This window comes from Emys orbicularis, chromosome 2 (genome assembly GCF_028017835.1).
Source record: "Emys orbicularis isolate rEmyOrb1 chromosome 2, rEmyOrb1.hap1, whole genome shotgun sequence".
Classification (NCBI taxonomy): domain Eukaryota; kingdom Metazoa; phylum Chordata; order Testudines; family Emydidae; genus Emys; species Emys orbicularis.
Window position 1 is genome coordinate 61904482 of NC_088684.1, and position 22422 is coordinate 61926903.

At 38.4% G+C, this 22422-nt stretch overlaps 1 protein-coding gene, 1 long non-coding RNA gene and 3 other non-coding genes across 8 annotated transcripts in view; 4 read left to right on the top strand and 1 right to left on the bottom strand.

Annotated features, from left to right (window-relative positions):
* The window catches only part of LOC135873363 (uncharacterized), a 28683-nt gene that overhangs the window by 4432 nt on the left and 1829 nt on the right, over positions 1 to 22422 (top strand). Inside the window, exons 2-7 of one of the 4 annotated variants that reach the window (XR_010561119.1) lie at positions 521 to 647; positions 1202 to 1314; positions 2834 to 2947; positions 3620 to 3709; positions 4842 to 4994; positions 5245 to 5617. This is a non-coding gene — a long non-coding RNA (uncharacterized LOC135873363). Of the gene's footprint in view, positions 1 to 520; positions 648 to 1201; positions 1315 to 2833; positions 2948 to 3619; positions 3710 to 4841; positions 4995 to 5244; positions 5618 to 22422 lie in introns of those variants that run through there. The other 3 variants (XR_010561120.1, XR_010561117.1, XR_010561118.1) reach the window with 3 other exon arrangements.
* LOC135875352 (small nucleolar RNA SNORD87) lies at positions 1025 to 1110 on the top strand. The gene has a single exon (XR_010561225.1). It is a non-coding gene; the product is annotated as a small nucleolar RNA SNORD87 (small nucleolar RNA).
* On the top strand, positions 2675 to 2755 carry LOC135875353 (small nucleolar RNA SNORD87). Its single transcript, XR_010561226.1, has one exon. It is a non-coding gene; the product is annotated as a small nucleolar RNA SNORD87 (small nucleolar RNA).
* LOC135875354 (small nucleolar RNA SNORD87) lies at positions 3466 to 3545 on the top strand. Its single transcript, XR_010561227.1, has one exon. It is a non-coding gene; the product is annotated as a small nucleolar RNA SNORD87 (small nucleolar RNA).
* MCMDC2 (minichromosome maintenance domain containing 2) lies at positions 5709 to 22275 on the bottom strand. Its single transcript, XM_065397801.1, has 14 exons — positions 22176 to 22275; positions 21917 to 22047; positions 21764 to 21823; positions 21213 to 21408; positions 19481 to 19603; positions 19234 to 19341; positions 16976 to 17104; positions 15218 to 15455; positions 12737 to 12942; positions 11543 to 11709; positions 10931 to 11107; positions 9004 to 9146; positions 7470 to 7579; positions 5709 to 6437 (listed from the first exon to the last, which is right to left on the bottom strand). Exons 1-14 carry the CDS (start codon positions 22273 to 22275, stop codon positions 6271 to 6273), a joined length of 2055 nt encoding a protein of 684 aa, XP_065253873.1. The 3' UTR covers positions 5709 to 6270.

Here is a 22422-nt window from a genome sequence, read left to right on the forward strand (position 1 = left end):
TGGGATCTTGGTTTGGTAGTCTCAGAGGCAGCATAATCTTGGTAAGAGTTCTGACCTTGAATTGAACCTTCAGGGAATGTGCCATTGTGCTTACACAGAAACCTGTGCTCCCAAAGCGAGTTAAATGTAACCTTTAACCTTAGTTCATCTTTCATACTTGTCAAACCCAACGGGACGACACAAAAGCAATGGCTACTCCTTAGGAATATCATACTCTTGTAAAATCAATAACTCTGCATAGTGGAACATGCTTAAATATATAGACTTACCCACAACACATTCTTTTAATGGGCAAAATATTAATGCCTTCTGTTTAACCGCTTTTTGTCTCTTAAAAAATTGTGACATTTTACTGAACTTATCCCAGAACTCGCTTCATGAAAATGGTTTAATATTAAATAGTCACTGAGATCAATGTTGCTTCACTGATATAATAATCCTTTTGGCCCATTTTCCAAGTGAATGATGAGAATTCCATTCCTGTCAACTGTTCAAAATGTCTGGAACTTTTTTCTTTTAGGTAATGAGGACAGAGTCAGCAGTTAGTAATTGTTTCTGATGGTATTGCATGTTTCCTGTCTGGACTCTGCTATGCTACTCCTTTGTAACCAGCAAGATGTCACGTGAACTGTTAAAGAAATAAGGCTGTGAGTATATTGTTGGGATTTTTTTCTTACTGTAAATACACAGTGCTTGGAGAGCTTCTGCAAGCTAGCAACCAGGAAGCTGTTTTCTGTTAAATCCAGACCCAAGTCACTGTGGTTTTGAACATTTTGATTTTGAAGGGGGCAAAAGAAGCAAGATGGCAGTGAGGAAAACCCTTACTCGTTAGTTCTATTTTTCATGTGACTGAGTGTTCTGTATTAACAAATGCAAATTACTTTAAAATATACACCTACATGTTGGCAAACTGTCCTGAGTGGCTGAGATGCTGGGCAAAGTGCCCAGGGGCATGTGTTTTCATAGCTTGAAGTTAGCCTTCTTCCATGCAGTAATAACTATATCAAAGATAAGAAGTTGTTTCACTGGCATAATGATGATTTCCTTTTTGCCGTTTACCCAACTGAATGTCATTTCGTTGATGTATATTTCTGAATCTGAGATGCCAGCACAACTGTTAAGTAAACCAAATAACGAGGAGTTTGTAGAATCCAGTGGTCCGTGTGGATTTCTAATTTATTTTTCCCCCTAAACACCACAGATGAGCATTGGCCTCAGAGATTTTGTTGCTCTGTCCATAAATCCCTATATTGTGAGATGGGCTTTCAAATGCTGCTTACCTGAAGCCTGCCAGCTCTCACCTGAACTGCTGAGGTAATTTAAATGCTTATCTTTTGCATCTCAGTACTAAGATACTAGAGTATTTGTCTATGCAATAAGCTTCTCAACAAGTAATAAATTAATCAGATAGCAGAATTCACTCTGGTTCTCCTGAACAAAAAGAATAAATCCCAGAATACTCGGATACAAGCTGTTCTCTTTAGAAACCAGAGAGCAAAGATAGCTACACTTCACCTGGCCATTCATCCCCATCCTACACTGGTGGAGTCCACACAGTGACAAGTAAGTATAATTACCACACTTGTGACTAAAAATGTGGAGGTAACTCATTTCTTAAATGGTTCTGAAGCTAACAGGCAGTCTGAACCTTTAATTCTAGTAAAGAGATTTATGTAATAACGTGGGACCTGATCTTCAGACTGTGGCTTGCTTTTGCACTTAAAATGAATTGCTGAAAAAAGCATGATTAATTTTGTGGATGCAAAATTAAACTGCCGTTTGAAGGCCAGGTTTAACTTGTAGTACTAGGATGCTTATTTTATACTTCTAAAGAGATGTCACTATATTAATATTTTCTTTGTGATCAAACACTTAGTTTTAGTCTCATAGCATTAAATGCTCATCATAGACAGGAAGTTGCTTTGTTGGCATAATGATTTCTTTTTGCCATTTACCCAACTGATTGTTTTGATAATGTATCTGAAATGCCAGCCAAACACCGAATAAACCAAAAAGTGCCTGTGGATCAAATTCATTAACGTTCTGATATGAACATTTTATTTAAAATAGTGAGAATTGAGTCCGTTGTGATGTTTATTTCAAATGTTTTTACAAGTCCCATGTACTTTGTGTATAGCCAGCAAAATGTCCTATCAACTGGTAAAGTAATAAAAGTGAGTCTGTTGCTTTTCTTTGATATCAATACCAGAAATCAGAATCCAATAAGAGAGTCAAATCTTCATCTAGTGAAAATCTGCACAGAATTGGTCCATGGTGCTTTTCCATGATGTCCCTGAAACTATGTTGGCTTACACCAACTGAGGATCTGGCTTGGTGGTCAGGGGTTTCATTAGGCCAGCAGCTGGGAAGCTCTTTCTATTTTTATCTAGCCCCTGTCATTGTAGTGATCTTTTTTATTTCTGTTATAGCAATCTAAAAGATAAGTTGGAAACTGGAATGGGGGGCAAAAAATTGTACTAGTTTTGTGCTTTTATATTGCAGAAAATTGAAATTCAAGTCCTTAAAATATATGCATTACACAGTGGCAAAATGACATACTGCAGAAATATAGTTCTTGTCCAGATTATCATGCCACACATATTGCAGGAAGACAAGTTCTCATCTTGAAATTAACTACCTTTCATTAAATCAGCACCTTAGACAACATGATGTTACTGGCATAATGATGATTTCCTTTTGCCGTTTACCCATCTGAATGTATGGTGATGTATATGTTCAAATCTGAGATGCCAGTAAAGGTTTGGATAAGTTCAGTAACTTAGTTTGTCAGCATGGTCGGTTTTATACATTTTTATTTCTGCAATTTTTTCAGTGGGAAATACCTTCGTTATGTGATTTGCTGAGCTCAGACACATTCAGAAATGCCATTTTCCTGACTTTGTTCTGCTCTTTGCAGCCAGCAAGATGTTGTTTGAATTCTCTTAAGGTAAGTGGCGGGGGGAGTATTGTTTTTGTGATGCCTTTGTATATATCTCTATGCTGAAAAGAATGAAACCTAGCACAGCTAAGGTAGGTAGAAGTCTAGGTTAAAATATGTGAACCAACACAACAAATGAGTCATGGAGAGCAGTCCTTTAAAAAGTTGTGAGGAAATAGCCCTCTGACCATTCTGGGTGAGGACTCAACATTTTGAAAAGCTTAACAATCTTTCAGATGATTCAGCCCAACTTAAAACTAATTTCAGAAACTTTCATGTGAATATAAAAGGAAAGTATAGTTGATTTCAAAGTCAGCCAGACCATTTTGAGTTCCAAATATTTGGGTTACATGTGATCAGGTTAATATTTCTTTGAGAAAAGAGAGGTTTAAATAAGGACAAAGGATCTAATTTTGTGGAACTGAACCTCTTAAATTGTATTAGGATAGCCTCTTCCCCATATTCATAATTGTTCATGAGACGACTAATAAGCTTAGTTCTAGTCTTGGGTGGCAGACTGTTGCTTTGATGGCCTAATGATGATTATCTTTTGCCGTTTACCCAGCTGATTCTTTCTGGAGAGAACATCTGAGTCTGATGTGCCATCTTAATTTTGAGTTCGCTAGATTACATAAACTGTGACTCCAATTTAAGTGTATTTCTTATGCCTTTTCTTTTCAGAACAAGAATTTACATCAACCATGGTGTTAAATATATGTTGTCTAATGTGCAGTTAACTTGCAGCTACCAAGAAGTCATACAGTTTTCAAGGTATTTTGAATGTTTCAGGAGCTAATTTTTCTGTCATATCTCTGTTTTGTTTTGATATTTTCATATTTTAACTGGATCCTAAAGCGATTATCAATCTGAATTGATATAATGAAAACTGATCAGAACCTTCTCTATAGCAGGTTCTTTATTGTAATTAAACAACATTGCTGAGGAGAGGGAGAGAGAGAATTCTTAATATCCGCCTTCAACGTAACTCTAAAATACATGGTAACACTGTCAATTTCTGATTTAAAACAGTTACTTTTAATCTACTGTCCCAAATGTATTAAATCAGTCTTTTAAAGGTAAATGTTTTTCTCATAAAAGATGCTAGATTGACTGCTCTAGTGCTTGAGGTTTTTTATCCAGAGGCCAGGCATAATGTGGGCAGTAGCAATATGAGCTTTCCTAATCCCAGCCTGAGTTGACCGGAGGACCACTAGGGGTGAAGAGGGTAATTGTGTTCACGCCCATTCAGATCTTGTCCTTTGCTTTGCCTGACAACAAGCATGTAGGATATGATGGTGGTTTTGTAGTGCAGCCCTGTCTGCAAGAAACGATCCTGAAACTAACAAATTGTGTGATGCTGACTTAGTCTTGTTAGAAAGGCAAAGGGAAAATTCAAAAGCAAATTCAAGGTACTATTACTAATCTGTTATTAAGAAAATCTTCCAATCACAGGACATTTTTCTTTCCAAAGGCACAATGTTTACTTGGTTATAGCTACCTCCCTTCATAGTGAGGATAGCCTGCTATGTAATCCCCAAAAGACCCAACTTAGACTTATTAAAAAAACAAACAAAAAACCTTGCATTAACATGCTGGCAACAACTCCACACTTCTGTATGAATGACCTTTTTTACATCAAATCAAAAGCTCACTAATCTGAGCCAGTTCCTCAACATTACATCTGTTTCCAGTTTCCTCAACATTGTGTCCATCTTTATATCATTTTCTTCAATCTTGCAATGTTTCTGGCCACTTGGGCTTCAGCAATGAAAATCCATCTCCACTGCTTGCTGTAACTATTTCTGCAAAAAGTCTGTTTCACGTAATATCCTCATACCTACATTTCACTTCTCTTCGGTGCATAATTTGTTTGTTTTTGTTTCATTATATCTATACAATTCAGTTCTCATTCCTTCTGAGTTTGAAACTGATTCCCTTCACCACATCTTCTCAGGCATGTTGTGGGAGGCAGCCCTGTGAACCAGGGAAAAGATGTGTGTTCTGTCTTTCTGCACCAAAGAATCTGTGGGAGTATAGGCATGTACAGTACATACAGGTATGGCCTGACCTGAAAAAGCATAAATTTAATTAACTTCTTGTGGTCAAATGTGGTAGTGAGTTTTTCGTCTTGATGACTTTTCACTAGTAGACTAATAATTTGTCATTCTAATTATAAGAGGCAGCACTGGCTAGGGGCACTGGACAGGGAGTCAGGAGACCTGGGTTTTATTCCTGACCTGTATGACAGTAGGCAAGTTACTTCACACCTCTGTTCCCCCTCCTATCCTTTGTCTCTTCTGTTACAGGGCCGGCACCAGCAAAGAAAGCAGGTGCCTGGATGGCCAATAGAAAGGGTCAGCAGTCCGTCTGTTGTTGGGGTGGCACATCCAGGTCAGCGGTGGCAATTCGGCGATGGTTCCTTCGGCGGCAGCTCAATTGCTCCTTTTCAGTCTTCGGCGGCACTTTGGCGGCGGGTCCGTCAACCTTTTTTTTTCCCCTTTGCCACTTGAGGTGGCAAAAAAGCTGGAGCCAGCCCTGTCTGTTTAGACTAGAGTATGAGCTCTTCAATGCAGGGACTGTCCATATTAGGTGCCATACAAACAATGGGGCCCTAATTTCACTTTAAGGCCTCTATGTGCTACTGGCATACAAATAATAAAATAGCTATCATACCTCTAATTGTGTCTGAATGAAAAATATAGTTGTACATACTAAATGTTTTTAAACATACACATGTACAGTTTTTATGAAGTACTTGTGACATTGTATGTCGTTGAATTGCAGCAGCAAAAAAGCCCACAGAATGCAGACAAAGTTGGTAAAGTTTAATCACTAGACTCTGAATAAATTGTTCTACAAACTACCTTTTAGTTTATAAGCCATTTGACAGCATTGGTTATTTTTTAAACCATTTTTATTTAAACTTTTGTTTTCCTCTTATTCCCAATATAAGTTTCTCATTACCATTCACTGGGTACATTTTAATAGTTGTGGGAGTGTGAGCATTGTCACCTACTTAGTATTTACAGCAGCATGAGTATGGTGCTTTGCTTTTCTTCCCTGGGTCATCTTATCTTTAGAGGTCACAGCTTTGAGAAGCCACCAGTCTAGTGATATGCTAAGTCTGAGAAACTTAATGTGCAATATCGTTTAATTTCGAGTTGGCTACAAACTTTTATCCGTAGGAGTAGCAATTTCATAAAACATCAACTTTCATATACATTTTGCAGTAGCAATACTCTAAAACTTATTAAATTTGTTTTTACATTTTCCAAAAAAAATCCCAACTTTATGATGAAATAGGAACAAGCTCTGCTTTCAGAATGGGTTCTTTATTCTTCACTAGTGGTAACATGTGTTCCAGGGCCATATGTGGCAATAAACTGTAACAGTTGCTGGTGGCACTGCATCAGATAAACATCTCTTTGCTGCAGAGAGTTTTCATCAATGAGGTCAAATGGAAACACTGCATTTGGAGCCACACAAAATACAGAGGCACCTACACAAAGAAGAATTGAATTGAAAATGTTGTTAATAGATTCCATACATTCCTGGAAAATCCTCTTGGCCAACTGTTCTGCTTCATTTTAGTGACATTTGAAAGGATGACTTATGAAATGAACACTAACCACATCTTATAAAATAATATTTCTACCTCGTTCTCAAATTTTCTGTCTCTATTTAAAATATATATATATATATATATAAATAAATTTATTTTCCTGGGGGTTTGGTATCAGATGTGAGATTTACACTTCTGGTTTGAATTTGGTTCAGCTCAATACCAATCTGTCTTGAAATTCCAAGAGGCGTGTAAGATACTCCATTAAGCTCTTGCACATATAGGTTCTGACACTCAGATCCTTTAGTGACTTCTACTGCCAGAGGGATCCGCAGGGAAATCATTGCAGGATCAGGACTCATGACAGGAAATTCCTAGGTGAGAAGGAATTTTTCCTAACCGTATAATATATCAGATCTTGTTTGGAAAAAAAATCTTGGGATTATTACCCTCTACTGTTATAACTTACTTATTAATATAGAGAAGAAAAATTGATTTAAGTCTAAAATGGTTGGTGCTTATTGCCTTTGAAATGTAATGCTATGCCATAAACTTGAATTAATCAATATTAAGCTCCTGACATATTAATGGTATCTAGATTGTCTTTGGTAGATCCAGTCTTCTAATAAGGAAATGAGTATGAGGAAAGCTGTAAATGTTGTCTGAGAAGCCAGGTACAGCCAAAATAATTCTTGCTTCTCAGAGTGGTGTTTTGCTCTTTAGCATTCTGTCCCTATCACGTCAACTTTGCTACTTTACTCTTAGCATGGAAATGGTGCTTTAACTAAGAAAACACAGATATTTATATCCAAATTTGAGATGCCTTAATTCAAACTTGATTGCATCTTTGATCTAGTTTAATTGTGTTTATATTGGGTCACTTTTAACATTAAATATAAAATATCTACACATTTAGACCTAATACTCAACTAACAAACGACCAGTCAGTTAAAACATAATTATTTTTACCATGTTTTAAAGTGAGAGATGATTCAAATAACAAGACAGCAATCAATACATCTTCCTCAAGTACTTTCTTCCTTAAACTCAGCTTAGTGTGTGCTTTAGACAATGAAACCCTAAAAGACAAAAACGCCAGGGTCTCAGAAAAGTATATTACACAAAATACATGTGTATGCACTGACTGCCACTATAGTCAGCTTTTTATGTAATCAGTAGCACCACTATAGTTTATTTTCCATACCATACCCAAGTTTTATAGGTTTAAATACACTAGGGGCATACTCAAATGATTTCAAGTGAGCAAAGTTACATACTGTTTGTTCTATCACAGCCAAATATGTACACAACTATTTTGTGCATCACTTGTCCCACAATAGTCTGAGAATGAATGTTATACAACTCTCTCATGTTGTATGAAACTAGTAGGGGACCATAATTATTGCATTGCTCAAGCACTAAGGAATTAAGGATAGTGCAACAATCAACTCAATTTCTTTATTGTTGTTGTAGATTTGTTTCAGTGCTAATTACTTTAAGGGCGAGGTTTGGCTTTTAAATAGCCCTTATTTTTCATGCTTGGCAAATGAGCAAATAAGTTTATTCAAATAGAGATTTCTGAAGATATTCCAAGATAAATTCAGGAACTCTGAACATCCTACAACTATAAATACTATGTAAACTACTGTACAGGACCTAGACCTGGGAGGGGCAAACTACAGCCTGGGGGCTACAACCGGCCCTTCAGATGTTTTAATCTGGCTCTTGCTGGGGAGCAGGGTCCGGGGCTTACCCGGTTCCGCACGTCTCCAGGAAGCAGCGACATATCCCACCTCTGGCTCCTACACTTGGGGCAGCTAGGGGGCTCTGCACGCTGCTCCTGCCCCAAGCGCCACCTGTGCAACTCCCATTGGCTGGGGTTCCTGGCCAATGGGAGCTGCAGGTGCAGCACCTGCGGATGGGGCAGTGTGTGGAGCTGCCTGGCTGCGCCTCCGCGTAGGAGCTGGAGGGGGGACACGTTGCTGCTTCTGCAATTTGCTTGAGGTAAACGCCACCTGGAGCCCGCATCTGTGAGCCCCTCCTGCACCCCTGCCCTAGCCCTGATCCCCCTTCTGCCCTCTGAGCCCCTCGGTCCCAGCCCAGAGCACTCTCCTCCACCCCCAACCCCTCATTACCCAGCCCCACCCCAGAGCCCACACCCCCAGCTGGAGCCCTCACCCAACCCCCTGCCCCAGTCCAGAGCCCCCTCCCATACCCTGAACTTCTCATTTCTGGCCCCACCCCAGAGCCCTCACCCCCTTCCACATCCCAACCCCCAATTTTGTGAGCATTCATGGCCTGCCATACAATTTCTATACTCAGATGTGGCCCCCTGCCCTATACTGAAAACTTGAAGGATCTTGTATCCAAAGATCTCCGTTTTTATTTAATAATAAAAAAAAGCCTCAACTCTCAAGTAGGCAAGCACTAGTACCATTTTTACAGATGAAGAATTTGAGGCATGAAGAAGTTAAGCAATTTAATTAGGAAAATTAAAACGTACAGGATTTTCAGTGCAGATGTTGATAGTTTTGATCCATGAATAGAATCTGTTCTGACTCTGCGACTTGCTAGGTAGTAGCCATGAATGAGTCTTTCTGCTTCTGAACTGAGTTCTACTTGCAAATTCTTAGCAAATACAATAAGCTAAAAACAGCATAAATTTTAAATATTTAAGGAATACTGTTGAAAACTTACACCCAAAGCTCATTTTGCTACTCATAACATCAGTTGCATAGTATTAATATATCTAGACAATATTTTCCATATTAACACAATTTTTAGAAAGGATTATGACCATTTACACAGCAATATGGCTATGTCTCAGGTGTAGAAACAAGTAATTTGTTCACTAATCTAGTAAATTTAAACAAATATGCTAGAAACTCTCTCAATCATTTTAAATAAATATTCTCTAGTGTACTGAAATAAACATGCACTATACTAATAGCTTCTAATCTTGTCCACACTGCATACTGGATCTACTTTTTTAAAAATTACATTTACCAACACTATTGTTTCAAAAACTAAGCGAACAAATGGAGTTTAATAATTTGGCTCTTAAAAGGAGTATATAAATGACTTCAAATGTGTACAAAACACATTAATTTTAGTATGAGAAGGGTTTAGAACTCTGAACATAAGAGTTTTGTTACTGTCAATGCTCAAATTTGCATGCTATCCTTATTTTTAATCTATACATGTATTTTAGGACATTAGTTGTGCATGTTTTGTTTGTTAGCCTATAATTATGAAACTCTGGGCCAAATTCAGTTGTGGTGGCAGGGGGTGAGGTCACTGGAAATGAACTTGCTTGTACCAGATCTGAATTTGGATGATGTTTCAGGGTTAAACTTCTAAAACCCAATTTCTATCCCCTTGAATGCAAATAATAGTTAACCAAAAATTGATTTAAAAATAGTTCCCCATATTGTTGGTCACTATCTTGGGATACCTGTTGCTGATTTCGTTGCACTGGACAGTCAGATTACCTCTAGTTTAAATTTTAAGTACTAGCTGTCAGCCAGACAGTGGCAGGTTGAACTTATTTACTGAGCATCTGCTATCGCTGGAACTTGTACTGCTATCACGAGAATCTCTGACTGAACAACAAAGGAGCTGTGTACCTCCTGATGCCAGTGGTAGCCAGTGATATGTCAGTAGTGTTTAAAAATTAGTGTAGAACTCCCAAAAAGCAACCTGGTACATAGAAGATACAAAATGAAGTTGCTTGTCAGCATATCCATTACTTTTTGAAAGATGCTATTTTTCCCGCTAATAGACATTTTCTTACTGTGATTTAGGGTGAAATCAGATTAATTGCAATTAAAGTTTTACGTTTTGAAGTGCCTTGAGTGGTGGAGGAACATGAATATTGTATTAGGGTATCAAATGTGCATCAGGTCACTATGGAGTTGGACCATAAGTATATTGTCCATCCTGCACAATTAGGCTGCTGTGAATTTTAATAAGTCAGCCTTTTTTGTTTTCCATTTTTAAAAAAGTATTAAATGGTCACTAGTGTTTTGCTTATACTCCACTAATATATACCTGCATTCTCCTTCCTGGAAGAGGTACACACATCCCCGTGCCCTCAGAAAGTGGTTCTTCTGGAAATAACATGATTAAATCTTTTGTTGTAGTATTAAGTCCTGAGGTGGTGCTTTGTGGAACGGATACAAAGAGGGTGCTATCCCCGCTAGATAAATTTTCAGAAAACACCCACTAATTTATAGATGGGAAATTGATTTTATCAGTGAAAATAATGGCAAAACTCATATTGACTTCAGTGAGACCACAAGGGGGCATGGAATAGTAAGTGAATATCTGCATGGCTGGAAGTATACAAGTCATCTCAGGAAAACCACATCATGCTAAGTAATAGTGTTAAATTATCAAATACAATTTTGTTCTGAACTATAGCTAGTTACCTCTTCATAATCTTGTGTTCTGAACTGCTGGGAGATGGTATAAGGTACTTCTTCTGGATCAATGGCTTTTTTCATGATGTGATCCAAAAGAGGAAGAGCTAGTTGGCAAGATAATTCATTGCAGTGTATCAAAAGCCCAAAAGCATCTATAAGGTTAGCTGCTATTGATCTCAAGTCCTAAACAGAATAAAACCCAAAGCAATATGACTGAAAAGCTCAACCGCTTATTTTTCAAACAGAAAAAAATCAATTTACTTCTGAGTATACTGTAGAGAAAATGACAGGCTCTAGCCCTCTCTGATAGCTGTGCAAGTGCAAAGGTATTTTGAGTGAAATTACTATTGTGGGGGGAAAATAGGGTAGTCCAATGTCTCACTCTACAATCCTGTTTGTTCAGAGGCTGTAGGAGCAACATAAAACCCTTGAATAAACAAAGGCTTCATGTTTAGAAAAGCTGGTCTATTTTTAGAGGATATGAGCTTTAAAGTGACTTCACTGTGGCTTGTGCAGAGATGTCACCTCTTTGTGTTGGTCTCCATTGTTTTACATGTAGAATTGTCTACATCTCCAGACTTGTTACATAACTTTGCCATAACAAAGTATATGTCTTACCAACTTGCCAATTAGAGTATTATCCTTTTGTACATATTTTTTGGACGACACATCCTCATCTACAAAAGTCCAGAAACTGGTCTGAACTGGAAGGATAACGTGCTGGTCAACATCTTCTCCATACTTCTTTCCAGGAATAAATACTGTAGTGGTTCTGCTCTCCAGCACTATCAGGTCAAACAATACATGTTACTTAAATTAAACTACTGTAATGTAACATTAAATGTCCAATCCTAGTTATAGGGTCTGAAGATAATTCCAATTACATACTGCACTTAGTTTTTATGGAAAAGTCAGGATCTCTTCAAAGTAACTGATGCAAAAATGTAAAAGTAATCATAATGCATTTAGTGTAGGGGGGTGGAGAAAATGCTTATGCATGCAAGAACCTTTGTACTCTCCAGCTAAAGATTTTCATATCCCTGTGGAAAGAGTATGCCATCTAGTCCTCTTTGCAAAAACTTTCACTTACATAAAACCAATTCAGTTAGCTAGGTGTATACAAGACTGTGTAACGCTGCAGGCTATTGGTAAACTAACTAACGCTAAGGTGCCACCCTTGGTCTGTACGTAAATTAAAACACAGAGAGGGTTATGTTGTTTTGCTTTGTTTAAACTACTATAGCTGTGATACAGACAAAGGAGTGCTCCATCTTCAAAAACAGGCTTTCTCTCTAAAACTTGCCACGCCATGCTAAAATGTGCTTGCATGAACTCCTAAATATAATTTGAGGGCTCTCTATTGCCAGGACTTGTATCCTGCATAAGCTAGTTTTCTATAATTTAAGTAGTTAATGTAGAAGGTACCTCTTCTGCCCTAGTAAGTCTGTGATCCTATCATGCCTTGCTTTAAGATCCATTCATGTAAAAATCTCACTACTCTTCCCCAGTACTGTTAATATCCACTCACTTTTCTCCCTATCTATGGCATATATGAGGTTTTCTGATGACCGAGAAGGTCATTTTCTCAGCAGTTAGTGAGAAATTATAACATCCCTGTCAAGAGTGCATGAGAGTAGGGTTGCAGTTAGGATTTAAAGGCCCCTGGACAAATTGTAGAAACTAGCTTCCTCGAGGCCTGGTGGTCCCATCTCTCCGAGTGTTGAGGCCTGGCTCTACTTGTCTCTCCTCTAGCACTGATTTCTCCCCTCTTCTGATTGCTCAGTGTATGCAAAGTGGCTTTGTACTGGTTACCTGACTGCAGAAGTTCAAGTTTATCCTTTTTATGTGACAACAAATCTCCTATGAAGCAGATACCACCTTTGGCCAGCAGAGCACTGCACGCCTGAATGCTAGCAGTTCCAGTTCCATGCTTATCTTTGGACACAGTAGGAAAAATGTCATTAGATGCTGGGTGCCGTATGCCACGGGCTACAAGACAAACACTGTAATTCAAAAGCCTAGGATAAAAATAATTGTCAGCAATTTGCAACACCTGCAAAAAATATAGTTAAATTATTTTCCTTTTACAAAAACTAATTGTATTTATAAAATCGGTATTAAAAGCACACACATTGGAATTTCATTTGAATAAGGTAGAGCACTTAAAAAAAATAAAAAATAAAATCATTTTATAGGAGTATAAAATATTTCTGAATACTAAGATAAAACCCAGGGTTTCTTATACACAACCACAAAAGGGGCAGTATTTGAAATAGTTGCTCCTATTTATCTTTAATAGTTTCCTTCTAGTAGCACTAACTACATGAAGAAGCATAACTTCCAGCTGTATTCTAATTTAATATTCTTAAATTGGTCTAGCATACAAGGCAAAATTCTGAATTGGGTCAGAGGAGAGATTGAATTATCTTCCCACATTGCTAGTGCCTGATTCTGCCCCATTGAAGGCAATAGAAGTTTTACCATTGACTTTAAAGAGTGCAGGATCAAGCCTCTACTAACCATTTTGCCTCATGTATGGTGACCGGGGACAGGTGTGTGGATTTACACAGTAGTGGACCTAAAGACTCTGAGGCATGGGTGCAGGGCCCTCCCCTACTGAGCTATGTTCTAGGGCATGCAGAGTGGTCAGCCCAAACATTGCCTCCCACATGCAGTGGAACCACATTGATTCTATTGCTCATGCTTGCAAATGGTGGAGGTGGGCTTTGTCCCAGTATTAATAAATGACATGGTGTGGCATCCATGCCAGGCAAAACTCAGCATAATAAAGCATGAGAGACAGGAGAGGCTAAGAAGGATGGTCCAGTGGTTAGAGTATTGGTTGGAGACCAAAGTTCAAATTCGTGCTCTGCCAAAAATTTCCTGTGTGACTTTGGACAAGTCACTTAACACCCTGATTTTTAAAGGTATTTAGGCACCTAAATAAGTTTAGCAATCTAGTTCTTAGTCTCTCTGTGCCTCAATTCTCCAACTGCAAAATGGGGATAATAGTACTTCTTTACCTCACAGGAGTGTTGTGAGGATTAAAGGCATTTAAATATTGGGCGATGCTTAGATATTACAGTAAAAGGGACCATATAAGTATCTGAGATGAGATTTGTAAGGTACTTTGTTATTATATATATATATATTGTATAAGTTACTGTAATTAGTAAAGGCCTGAGGGGGAGATTGAGGTGTGGGCTCTGGCCAGACAGCGTTTACCTCAGGCAGCTCCTGGCCAGTGGCGCAGCGGTGCTAAGGCACAGCTCTGCTCTGCACAGCTCCTGGGAGCAGGCACCATGTCTGGACCCTAGGTGGCGGCATGGCCAGCCAGCTCTGCACGGTGCGCACTGCCCACACCTGAAGGTGCTGCCCCCACAGCTCCTATTGGCCACAGTTCCCTGCCAATGAGAGCTGCGGAGGCGGCGCTCGGGGTGGGGGCAGCATGCGGAGCTTCCCTGATCACATCTGCTCCCAGGGGCTGCAGGGATATGCCCGTCGCTTCCAGGAGCCACGTGGAGCCAGGGCAGGCAGGGAGCTTGCCTTAGCCCCGCCAACCAGGTCAGCGCTGCTGATTGGAGCCGCCAGGGTCCCTTTTCGACCGGCTGTTCTGGTCAAAAACTGGACACCTGGCAACCCTAGTCCAAACAACACAGTGATAAAAATACCAGCAGCCATTTGGACCTTGTTAATCACTGATGGAGCTGAACTGGAGGTCACAACAGTGTGACATTTTTGAGAAAATAGCTAGTTTAGAAAAAACTAAAGTGCTATATCAGAGTGACTTAAGGCTTGAGAGGGGCAAATCTTTGCTTTTATAGCCACAGATTGTAGTCCTTTCAATAGCAACTTCAGAAGGACTATAGTTAGGCCTCTGCTAAACAGGTAGGTGTTAGAAATTCGGCAAGTTAATTAGAAGATTGATCATTAAATGCTTTACTCGTTAAAAGCAAAGCCTTAAATTTCACCATAGACATAAGCAGCAGTCAGTTAATGCCACTAGATTGCACATGCCCCACATGACCATCACATAGTTTGCTTCCCTCTCAGCAGTATAATAATGAAGACCTTGCACACAAATGACAAAGGAAAGGAGAGTTCAGAAATCAAAAATGTAAAACCTTTATTAAAAAAAAAAGTTATTTTGCTGAGTAAAACCCCAGGATACACTTTGAAGTGTGAACTCTGTTTTCCTTTTGAGAAAATATCAAACCGCTCTATATAAAAACTTGGCAAATCTTTTATTTAAAATCAAATGTACTTGTAAATAAAATACAGGTGTCAATTTACCTATCTGCTATTAGGGTGTCACTGGTCACAATCAAAAGATCCAGGTAATCTGCTGTCTCTCTCTCTCTGTCACATGTCTGGACTAGACTCAACAGTATGGACAGTTTAAGAGTATTGTAAGTGCCTGGTGGGACAACTTGAGAAGCAAAGATGTTGGCAAGTATGGCTGTAAACCTCCAACATGAACTTGAAGTCCAGGAGAGCAGATACTTAAAATTCTCACTGATACCAGAAGTATCTAATATAAACAAAGGATATCTTAATCAACACTTTTAAACAGAGCAATTCATATCATTAAAACAAATCAGCATTAGGTAGATCCTATTATCAGAAAAAATAATTAAAAACAAGGTATGTTTGGAATTTATTTTAGGGTAACAAAAATTCAGACTGTGAACAGCTTAAAATGTTAGTTTTACTATTATTAAACAGGTAAAGGACACTGTGTCCACTAATACATATTGAGTAAGAGTGCGAGTACATGAATTGAAATTGTATGGCCATCTAAGGTACAATCTAAATATACCTGTGACAGACTGACAATATTTGCATCATCCTAGACAAACTTTATGGAATTAAGGTAAACTTTATTGAATTAAGTTAAATCTTACTGAGTTAGGATTGATACCTTTGGGGGCCATTGTATTAAAAATGCAATTCTGTATGTGTTATTGTGGAATTGTATGTAACTCCTCTAGGAGGAGGGAGAGGTAATGTAATTCCTTCAGTTATTAGGCCCTGTGAAGCTACCCTCTGGTAAGTTCCTCATATAGTAGTTCAAACTGGATTCTCCAGGGACCAACAGAAAAAGAAAAGATTTTTGGTTAAATAGCCTGGTTTTAAACAGGCTCAGTGCCTTCTTCCAGATCCAGCAAACAGACAGGCCCCAATCCTTAGGGGAGGATTGGAAGGACGCAGCCTACTGAGGCCCCGTAAGACTGTGTGCTTGTTCTGAGCTAAAGCTGTGATGAACTTGAAACCACAAGGAAACCCCTTTGGTGAGGTACTGAAGGACTGCCTCTGCCAGAGAGCATGTTAGGGATGAAGTGACCTCTAGTAAGCTTATTAGAATGCATATAGGTTCTTTTATTGTTTTTAATATGTTTTCTCTGTAATGCTTTTTATCTTAATAAAATAGACTTACTTAGAAAGAACTGTGTGGTAACTTACAACTGTGGGCAGTCACACTGTTAACCATCTCTGAAGAGAAAGTAAGCAGATGTGCTTGGGCAGCCTGTCTCTGATGGGAATAACACAGTGAAGGCAGAGGACTGTGCAGCCTGGAAATACCCATTAGAAGGTAGTGAGACAAAGGTCTCCAACCAAGAAAAGCCACAGCTGGAGACTGGAAGCCTGAGGCAAAATCCTCCAACCAAGAAAAGCCACAGCTGGAGACTGGAAGCCTGAGGCAAAATCCAGTTGCAGTTGCCATTGGTGTGAACTGAAATAATACCCTCTAATGAAAAGCAGAGCTTAGAAATAAGATGATAGTGGAAAAGCACATCAATAAATAATGTTCTGCACTTTCCTAAATAGAGAAGTGGACAATAGTATTGTGTGTGTTTCTTGGGTGACAGCAATATCATGGCAAAAAACCAATTGGGACAAGCCCATACTCAAGATTACTGGAGTGAAAGTACCAAAGTGGCTTCCAAACCTGGATCCCCATGTACTAGCAGACTGCACTAACTGCCAAGCCTTTGATCTAATAAAAATATCTATTTTTAGTAATTTTAATTTGCTATACAGCTGTCTTACCTTCTGGACTACAGAGCTGTATACTGTTGACTTCTATACAGACTGTAACTTGTGAGCAGTTTTGTATGCAGGCCGGAATTCCTATAAACCTATACCTGTTTCCTATTTTCATTTTGTTCGACAATTCGTCTAGAAAAAATAAATATACATTGGAAATATAGGGATTTATTAGAAAATCCAAAACTTTAAGATTATAAAGTATTTTTATATGTTAAACTAGTGGTTCAGATTAGAAAATATAATTTAGGGGAAGCAGCACACGCAACAGTTTGATTCAATGCAGCCTTAAAGAATGGGAATAGAACTATGCATGTAGACAATTTATAACATTTTAGGGCAGCAGGTGAGGGAAGTGAGTGGGACGAGCCACTGGATGATTTTCTGTTGAGAAAATGGATAATGCAGTTAGTTTTGAATTGAAACACAAAGGAGAATGTTTGTATTCTCAGATCTCTGCTCTGAGATTTGCAGTGTTCTCATGATCATTTATTGTCAAGTAAATGTGATGGCAACATGCCTTAGTAAAGAAGATTAGAAAGACAAGGTTGGTGAGGTAATATCTTTTATTGGATCAACTTATGTTGGTGAGAGAGACAAGCTTTCAAGCTTACATAGAATGCTTCTTCAGAAGCAAGGACCTAGAATAAATAGATTAAAAGAAAATGCAAAAACATATTTGGAAACCTTCAAATTTCTGTTCATGCCATTCAAAACCTGTACTGTTTTTTGGTAAGGTTTGTAATGTAAGTTACGTGCAACCTAGTACGGGCCTGAGCTGTGAGATGCTATGTCCTGTCAGTGCCCACTGAAGCCGATGGAAATTGAGGGCACACATTACCTCACAGGATTCAGCCCAAAGGCTTTACTTTGTAATAATACACATACAACATCACTATTTAGTTGTGTTGCTTGTTATTTTGGAGTAAATGGATTAATACACAATTTTCAATAAATATAAATAGATGAATTTTATAAACATTAAATAGCAAGCACCAAAGCAGAACTAATGATTTTTAAAAAATGGAAAAGGGTTACAATACTGCAAAAATATTTTGTCATAAAACGAGGTTAGTTTTTTGGAGCCTGTAGTTGAATTTTCACATTCCGAATACTGTATTGTTTGCAATGGAAGTTAGAAACCTCAGAAGCCAGAGATCATGAAAAAATAAGGAAAATGGCTAGATTGAGGAAGGATGTTACAAAAAATGTTAATCCACTGCAAAACAATATAACCAGAGGAAGGAGGAAGAAACAAATTACACAGAAAGTGAGATAATGCTGAACTGGCCAAGAGATTTTAATTAAGTAACTAGGGCCCTACCAAATTCGCAGTCCATTTTGGTCAATTTCACGGTCCAAGGATAGCAAACTTCATGATTTCAGCTATTTAAATCTGAAATTTCATGGTGTTGTAATTGTAGGGGTCCTGACCCAAAAAGGAGTTGTGGGGGGTCGCAAGGTTATTGTATGGGGGGGGGGGGTTGTGATACTGCTACCCTTACTTCTGCGCTGCTGCAGACAGTGGTGCAACCTTCAGAGCTGGGCTCCCAGCCAGCAGCCGCCGCTCTCCATCTGTCCAGCTCTGAAGGAAGAGCTGCCACCAGCAGCAGCACAGAAGTAAGGATGACATGGTATGGCATTTGCTACCCTTACTTCTGCGCTGCTACTGGTGGAGCACTGCCTTCAGAGCTTGGCACCCGGCCAACAGCCACCACTCTCCACCCGCCAAGCTCTGAAGGCAGCACAGAAGTAAGGGTGGCAATTCCACAATCTCCCCTAAAATAACCTTGTGACCCCCCCCGGTCAGGACCCCCAATTTGAGAAACTCTGGTCTCCCCTGTAAAATCAGCATAGTATAGGATAAAAGCACACAAAAGACGAGATTTCACGGGGGAAGACCAGATCTCATGATCCGTGATGTGTTTTTCATGGCCATAAATTAGGAAGGGCCCTATAAATAACACATCAAAATAAATATGAATGAACCAATGTTTTGACATGTGTTGTCTTTAACTGCCTGGCTTACAACATGGGATTCCTTTTCAAATAAAAATGACATAATCAACTAAATATAAACTATCATTATTTTCACCATTTTGTCCAGAGAAATGAATATATCAGGAAACTGTAAGGATTTGTTCCAACTAAAAAGCCGTTTTACAGAATACCATTCATTTCTAAAACATTTCTGTTTAAATAGATAGATCTCATTCAGTTTTATAATTATATTAGGATAGATGAATACACAGCCTACTCACCTCTTAGGAAAACTGTAAAAGACTGAATCCTGAAATGTGGTTTGTTGTTGGAATATCCTTGGAAAGCACTCAGAGTTTTTGCATCTATCATTTCAACTAGCTGTTTATCTTACAAAATAAACGAGTGTAGAATGTTATATTTCTTAAGAGTGGTACTTTACTCTTTAAAGAATAAACTAAGTAAATAAAAATGTATCAAAAGTAGAAAGATAATTTAGAACTAAAAATAAAACTACATAATTCTTACCACCAAGTACTCTAAATTTCATGTCTTCTCGCAGTGGTGAAGCACATAAACTGCATACAAAATCATTCCTCACTGTTGCAGACTCTGTAGCTCCAGGGATATGCACTCTTATATAATTAAACCCTAATAGAAAGCATTACATAGACTATATAGCCAAATATTTCTTCACATTTAGTCATAATAATTTGTAATGGACTTTACTTAAAATATATAATTGGTTTTAAATGCAGTTTATTTCAGTTTACTATATGGTAACAAGTATAAGCTCTGAAAACTTCCTGGCTCTTTAAAAATGGCACACAGCCTTCATTTTAATCCCCCAACCAGAGTGGTAGAGTGAGTAAAGCATTGAATTGAGAATCAGGAGTTCTCAAGTGTCGAATTTTTCTGTTCTTAAGATGAACAGCTTTATTGAATGTTCTATGTTTCTCTCATGACTTGGGAATCTCTCCCCCTGCCACCAAATAAAAATCAACAATTATGGTGTACTGGCCCTCCGAGCCACATACAACAATCATCAGAAGTTTGAGAGCTGGGGCACACCTGCTGGGAGCTGGGACTCAGAGCTTCAACCCCACTCCTGTTGAAGCCCCAAGCCCCGGCAGGTGTGTCCTGCAGGGCTGATGCCCTGAGACCCCTCTCCCCGCTGGATAGAAGCCCCCCACCCCCACCCCACTGCACGGCAGAGGTCCTGAGCAGCCCCCTCCCAGTCTGGTAGGCAGAGAATGGAGAGGGGGGTTTGCGAGCCACATTTAATGGTAAAAGAGCCGCATGTGGCTCGTGAGCCACAGTTTGGCCACCCCTGGGTTGTAGTTTTACCACTGGATGGCAGAATTGCTTATTACAGATTCTTAACCTCATCATGTTAGCCTGGTTTTGTGAGAAGCAGTCAGAGAGATGATATGTCCCTATGTGCTCCATTCAAAACTACATGAGGTCTCTGTGTTTATTATTATAAATATATGTCTTCTTGATTAAAAACATAATTACAATGTGTTCTAAAATGAATATTCTAACATTGGGAATTAGCTTCTCTTTTATACCTTCACAGTCACTATGATTGTGAAAAACAATTTTAGGGGTTAATCCTGCAAAAGCTTTAGCACCAGAGTAATTTTACGCAGGGGAGAATAGTCTCATAGAAATCAAAGAAGTTATTAAAGTTAACAAGTCCTAGACTGCTGTGAAGGAATCAATCCTAATCTAGTCCTGCTGTATAGGCAGGAGTCTGACACTGGCCAGGTCTTCACTAGAAACTTTTGCTGGTATAAGAACATTGGTTAGGGTATGAGTCTTTACAACATTTTTATACAGGCAAAACCCCCTAGTGTACATAGTTAACCGGCAAAAATGTCCTTTAATCAGTACAGCTTATTTTGTTCAGGGAACTGTTATAAGCTATATTGGCAAAAGAACTTGCCAGTATAAGTTGTCTCTACTTAGGGGATGTGTGTGTGTGTGGGGGGGAGTTTGCCGGTATACAGGCAACCCTTTGTAGTGTAAATCTGGCCACTGACCAGATTTGACCACATCAGAAAGTTGTGATGTTCTCACTACATCAAAATGCATCCTGGATATGCAGTTCCTTTGAGTAAATTACATAAAAATCTATACAGGAAAATGCCAAGTTTGTCTAGATTTTAATGTAAATAATGAGTTCGAGTTAATGGGCTAATCAGTCAGAGAACCTTTTGAGTCTAGAACTTTTCTCATTTTACATTTTTTTTCTTACCTTCAGAAAATGGACAGGTTTCCTCAGAACAAAGGAATCTTGCTCCTTGTGTGTATTTCGTTACAGTTCCCATTGCAATCACTATTCCCTCTGACATATAAAATCTCTGAGACATGTAATCAAGTGGAAACTCACAAAGGCTGAGAACATAACTTGGCAGAGGAGGCAAGTGTGTTGGTTTCAACACTATATTAATCTCATGAGAGAAAAAGGGTTGCATTAAAACAAAAATCTTTTTTATTTGAAATGTTTAGTATAAATGACAAATACTCATGTACAAAACCCAATGTGGTCCACAGTTACAAAAACATATTCCAGGGACGTGCCAAATAAGGTGAAAATAGCTCATAGTCACATATATCCACCTTCTCATACCCAGAGTATGCATGGGTAAGAAGTTCCAACTATTTTTTTTTTAGATTGATAGGACTGTTGAATGAAAGTGAAAATTAAAACTGAAAAATTAACACCAAAAAGATCTCTAAATACAACTTAATATTGTTTGAAAATTACTTTATTTTTATCTAAGCTGGTAAAAAGTTTAAACTCACTTGGGCCTCTGTCTGTAATTGTTCAATTAATGACAGAGTTTTAATAGCTATGAAACAGACCTGTAATTAAAAAATAAAATGATTTTGCGAAGAAAAATTTGGTTTAAAACGTTGAATACATTTCTGCCTCTGTAAACATACAAATTCACTTACCGACTGAAAAATCTGTGCAGCTTTCATGGGTTTGTGCAGAATCTGATTGCCAAGAGCTGCATCCAACTCAGCAATATCAGAAGGATTTATCGAAATAATGAATCGATAGACAGCATAACTTTGCTTTGAGTCTGTAAGAGCAGAGAGTCAATATGCAAGTGTCTCAGAGCACAAAATATAGAAATAAGGTATATTTTTCTTTAAACTAACTTTGTTTGGTCTGTCAATATTAATAGAAGGTTTACTGAACAAACAGTACCATTATATCGTTTGCAATCGTCCACAAATTTCTGAAGGCCACCACTCCTATCAAGGTAAATAAGGGCAACTTCTTTCATTTTCAGAAGATCTGGTCTCATCTTCCAATGAAGCTCTATGCTCTCTTTTATCAAAATGTTAGAATATATTAATATAAATCATAGGTGGTGGAATTAGAGTTAGAGCTCAAGAATGCTGTAATAATAAAATAAGTAAGGATAAAACATATATAATAAAGACATCATACC

Excerpts from the sequence above, each read along its gene's own strand:
- MCMDC2 (XM_065397801.1), bottom strand. The coding sequence starts at position 22,275 with ATGAGACCAGATCTTCTGAAAATGAAAGAAGTTGCCCTTATTTACCTT. Across the intron at positions 22,048-22,175 it reads CGATTGCAAACGATATAATG|ACTCAAAGCAAAGTTATGCT; the intron begins GTACTGTTTGTT and ends CTGCTCTTACAG. Across the intron at positions 12,943-15,217 it reads GACACCCTAATAGCAGATAG|GCTTTTGAATTACAGTGTTT; the intron begins GTAAATTGACAC and ends TTTTTATCCTAG.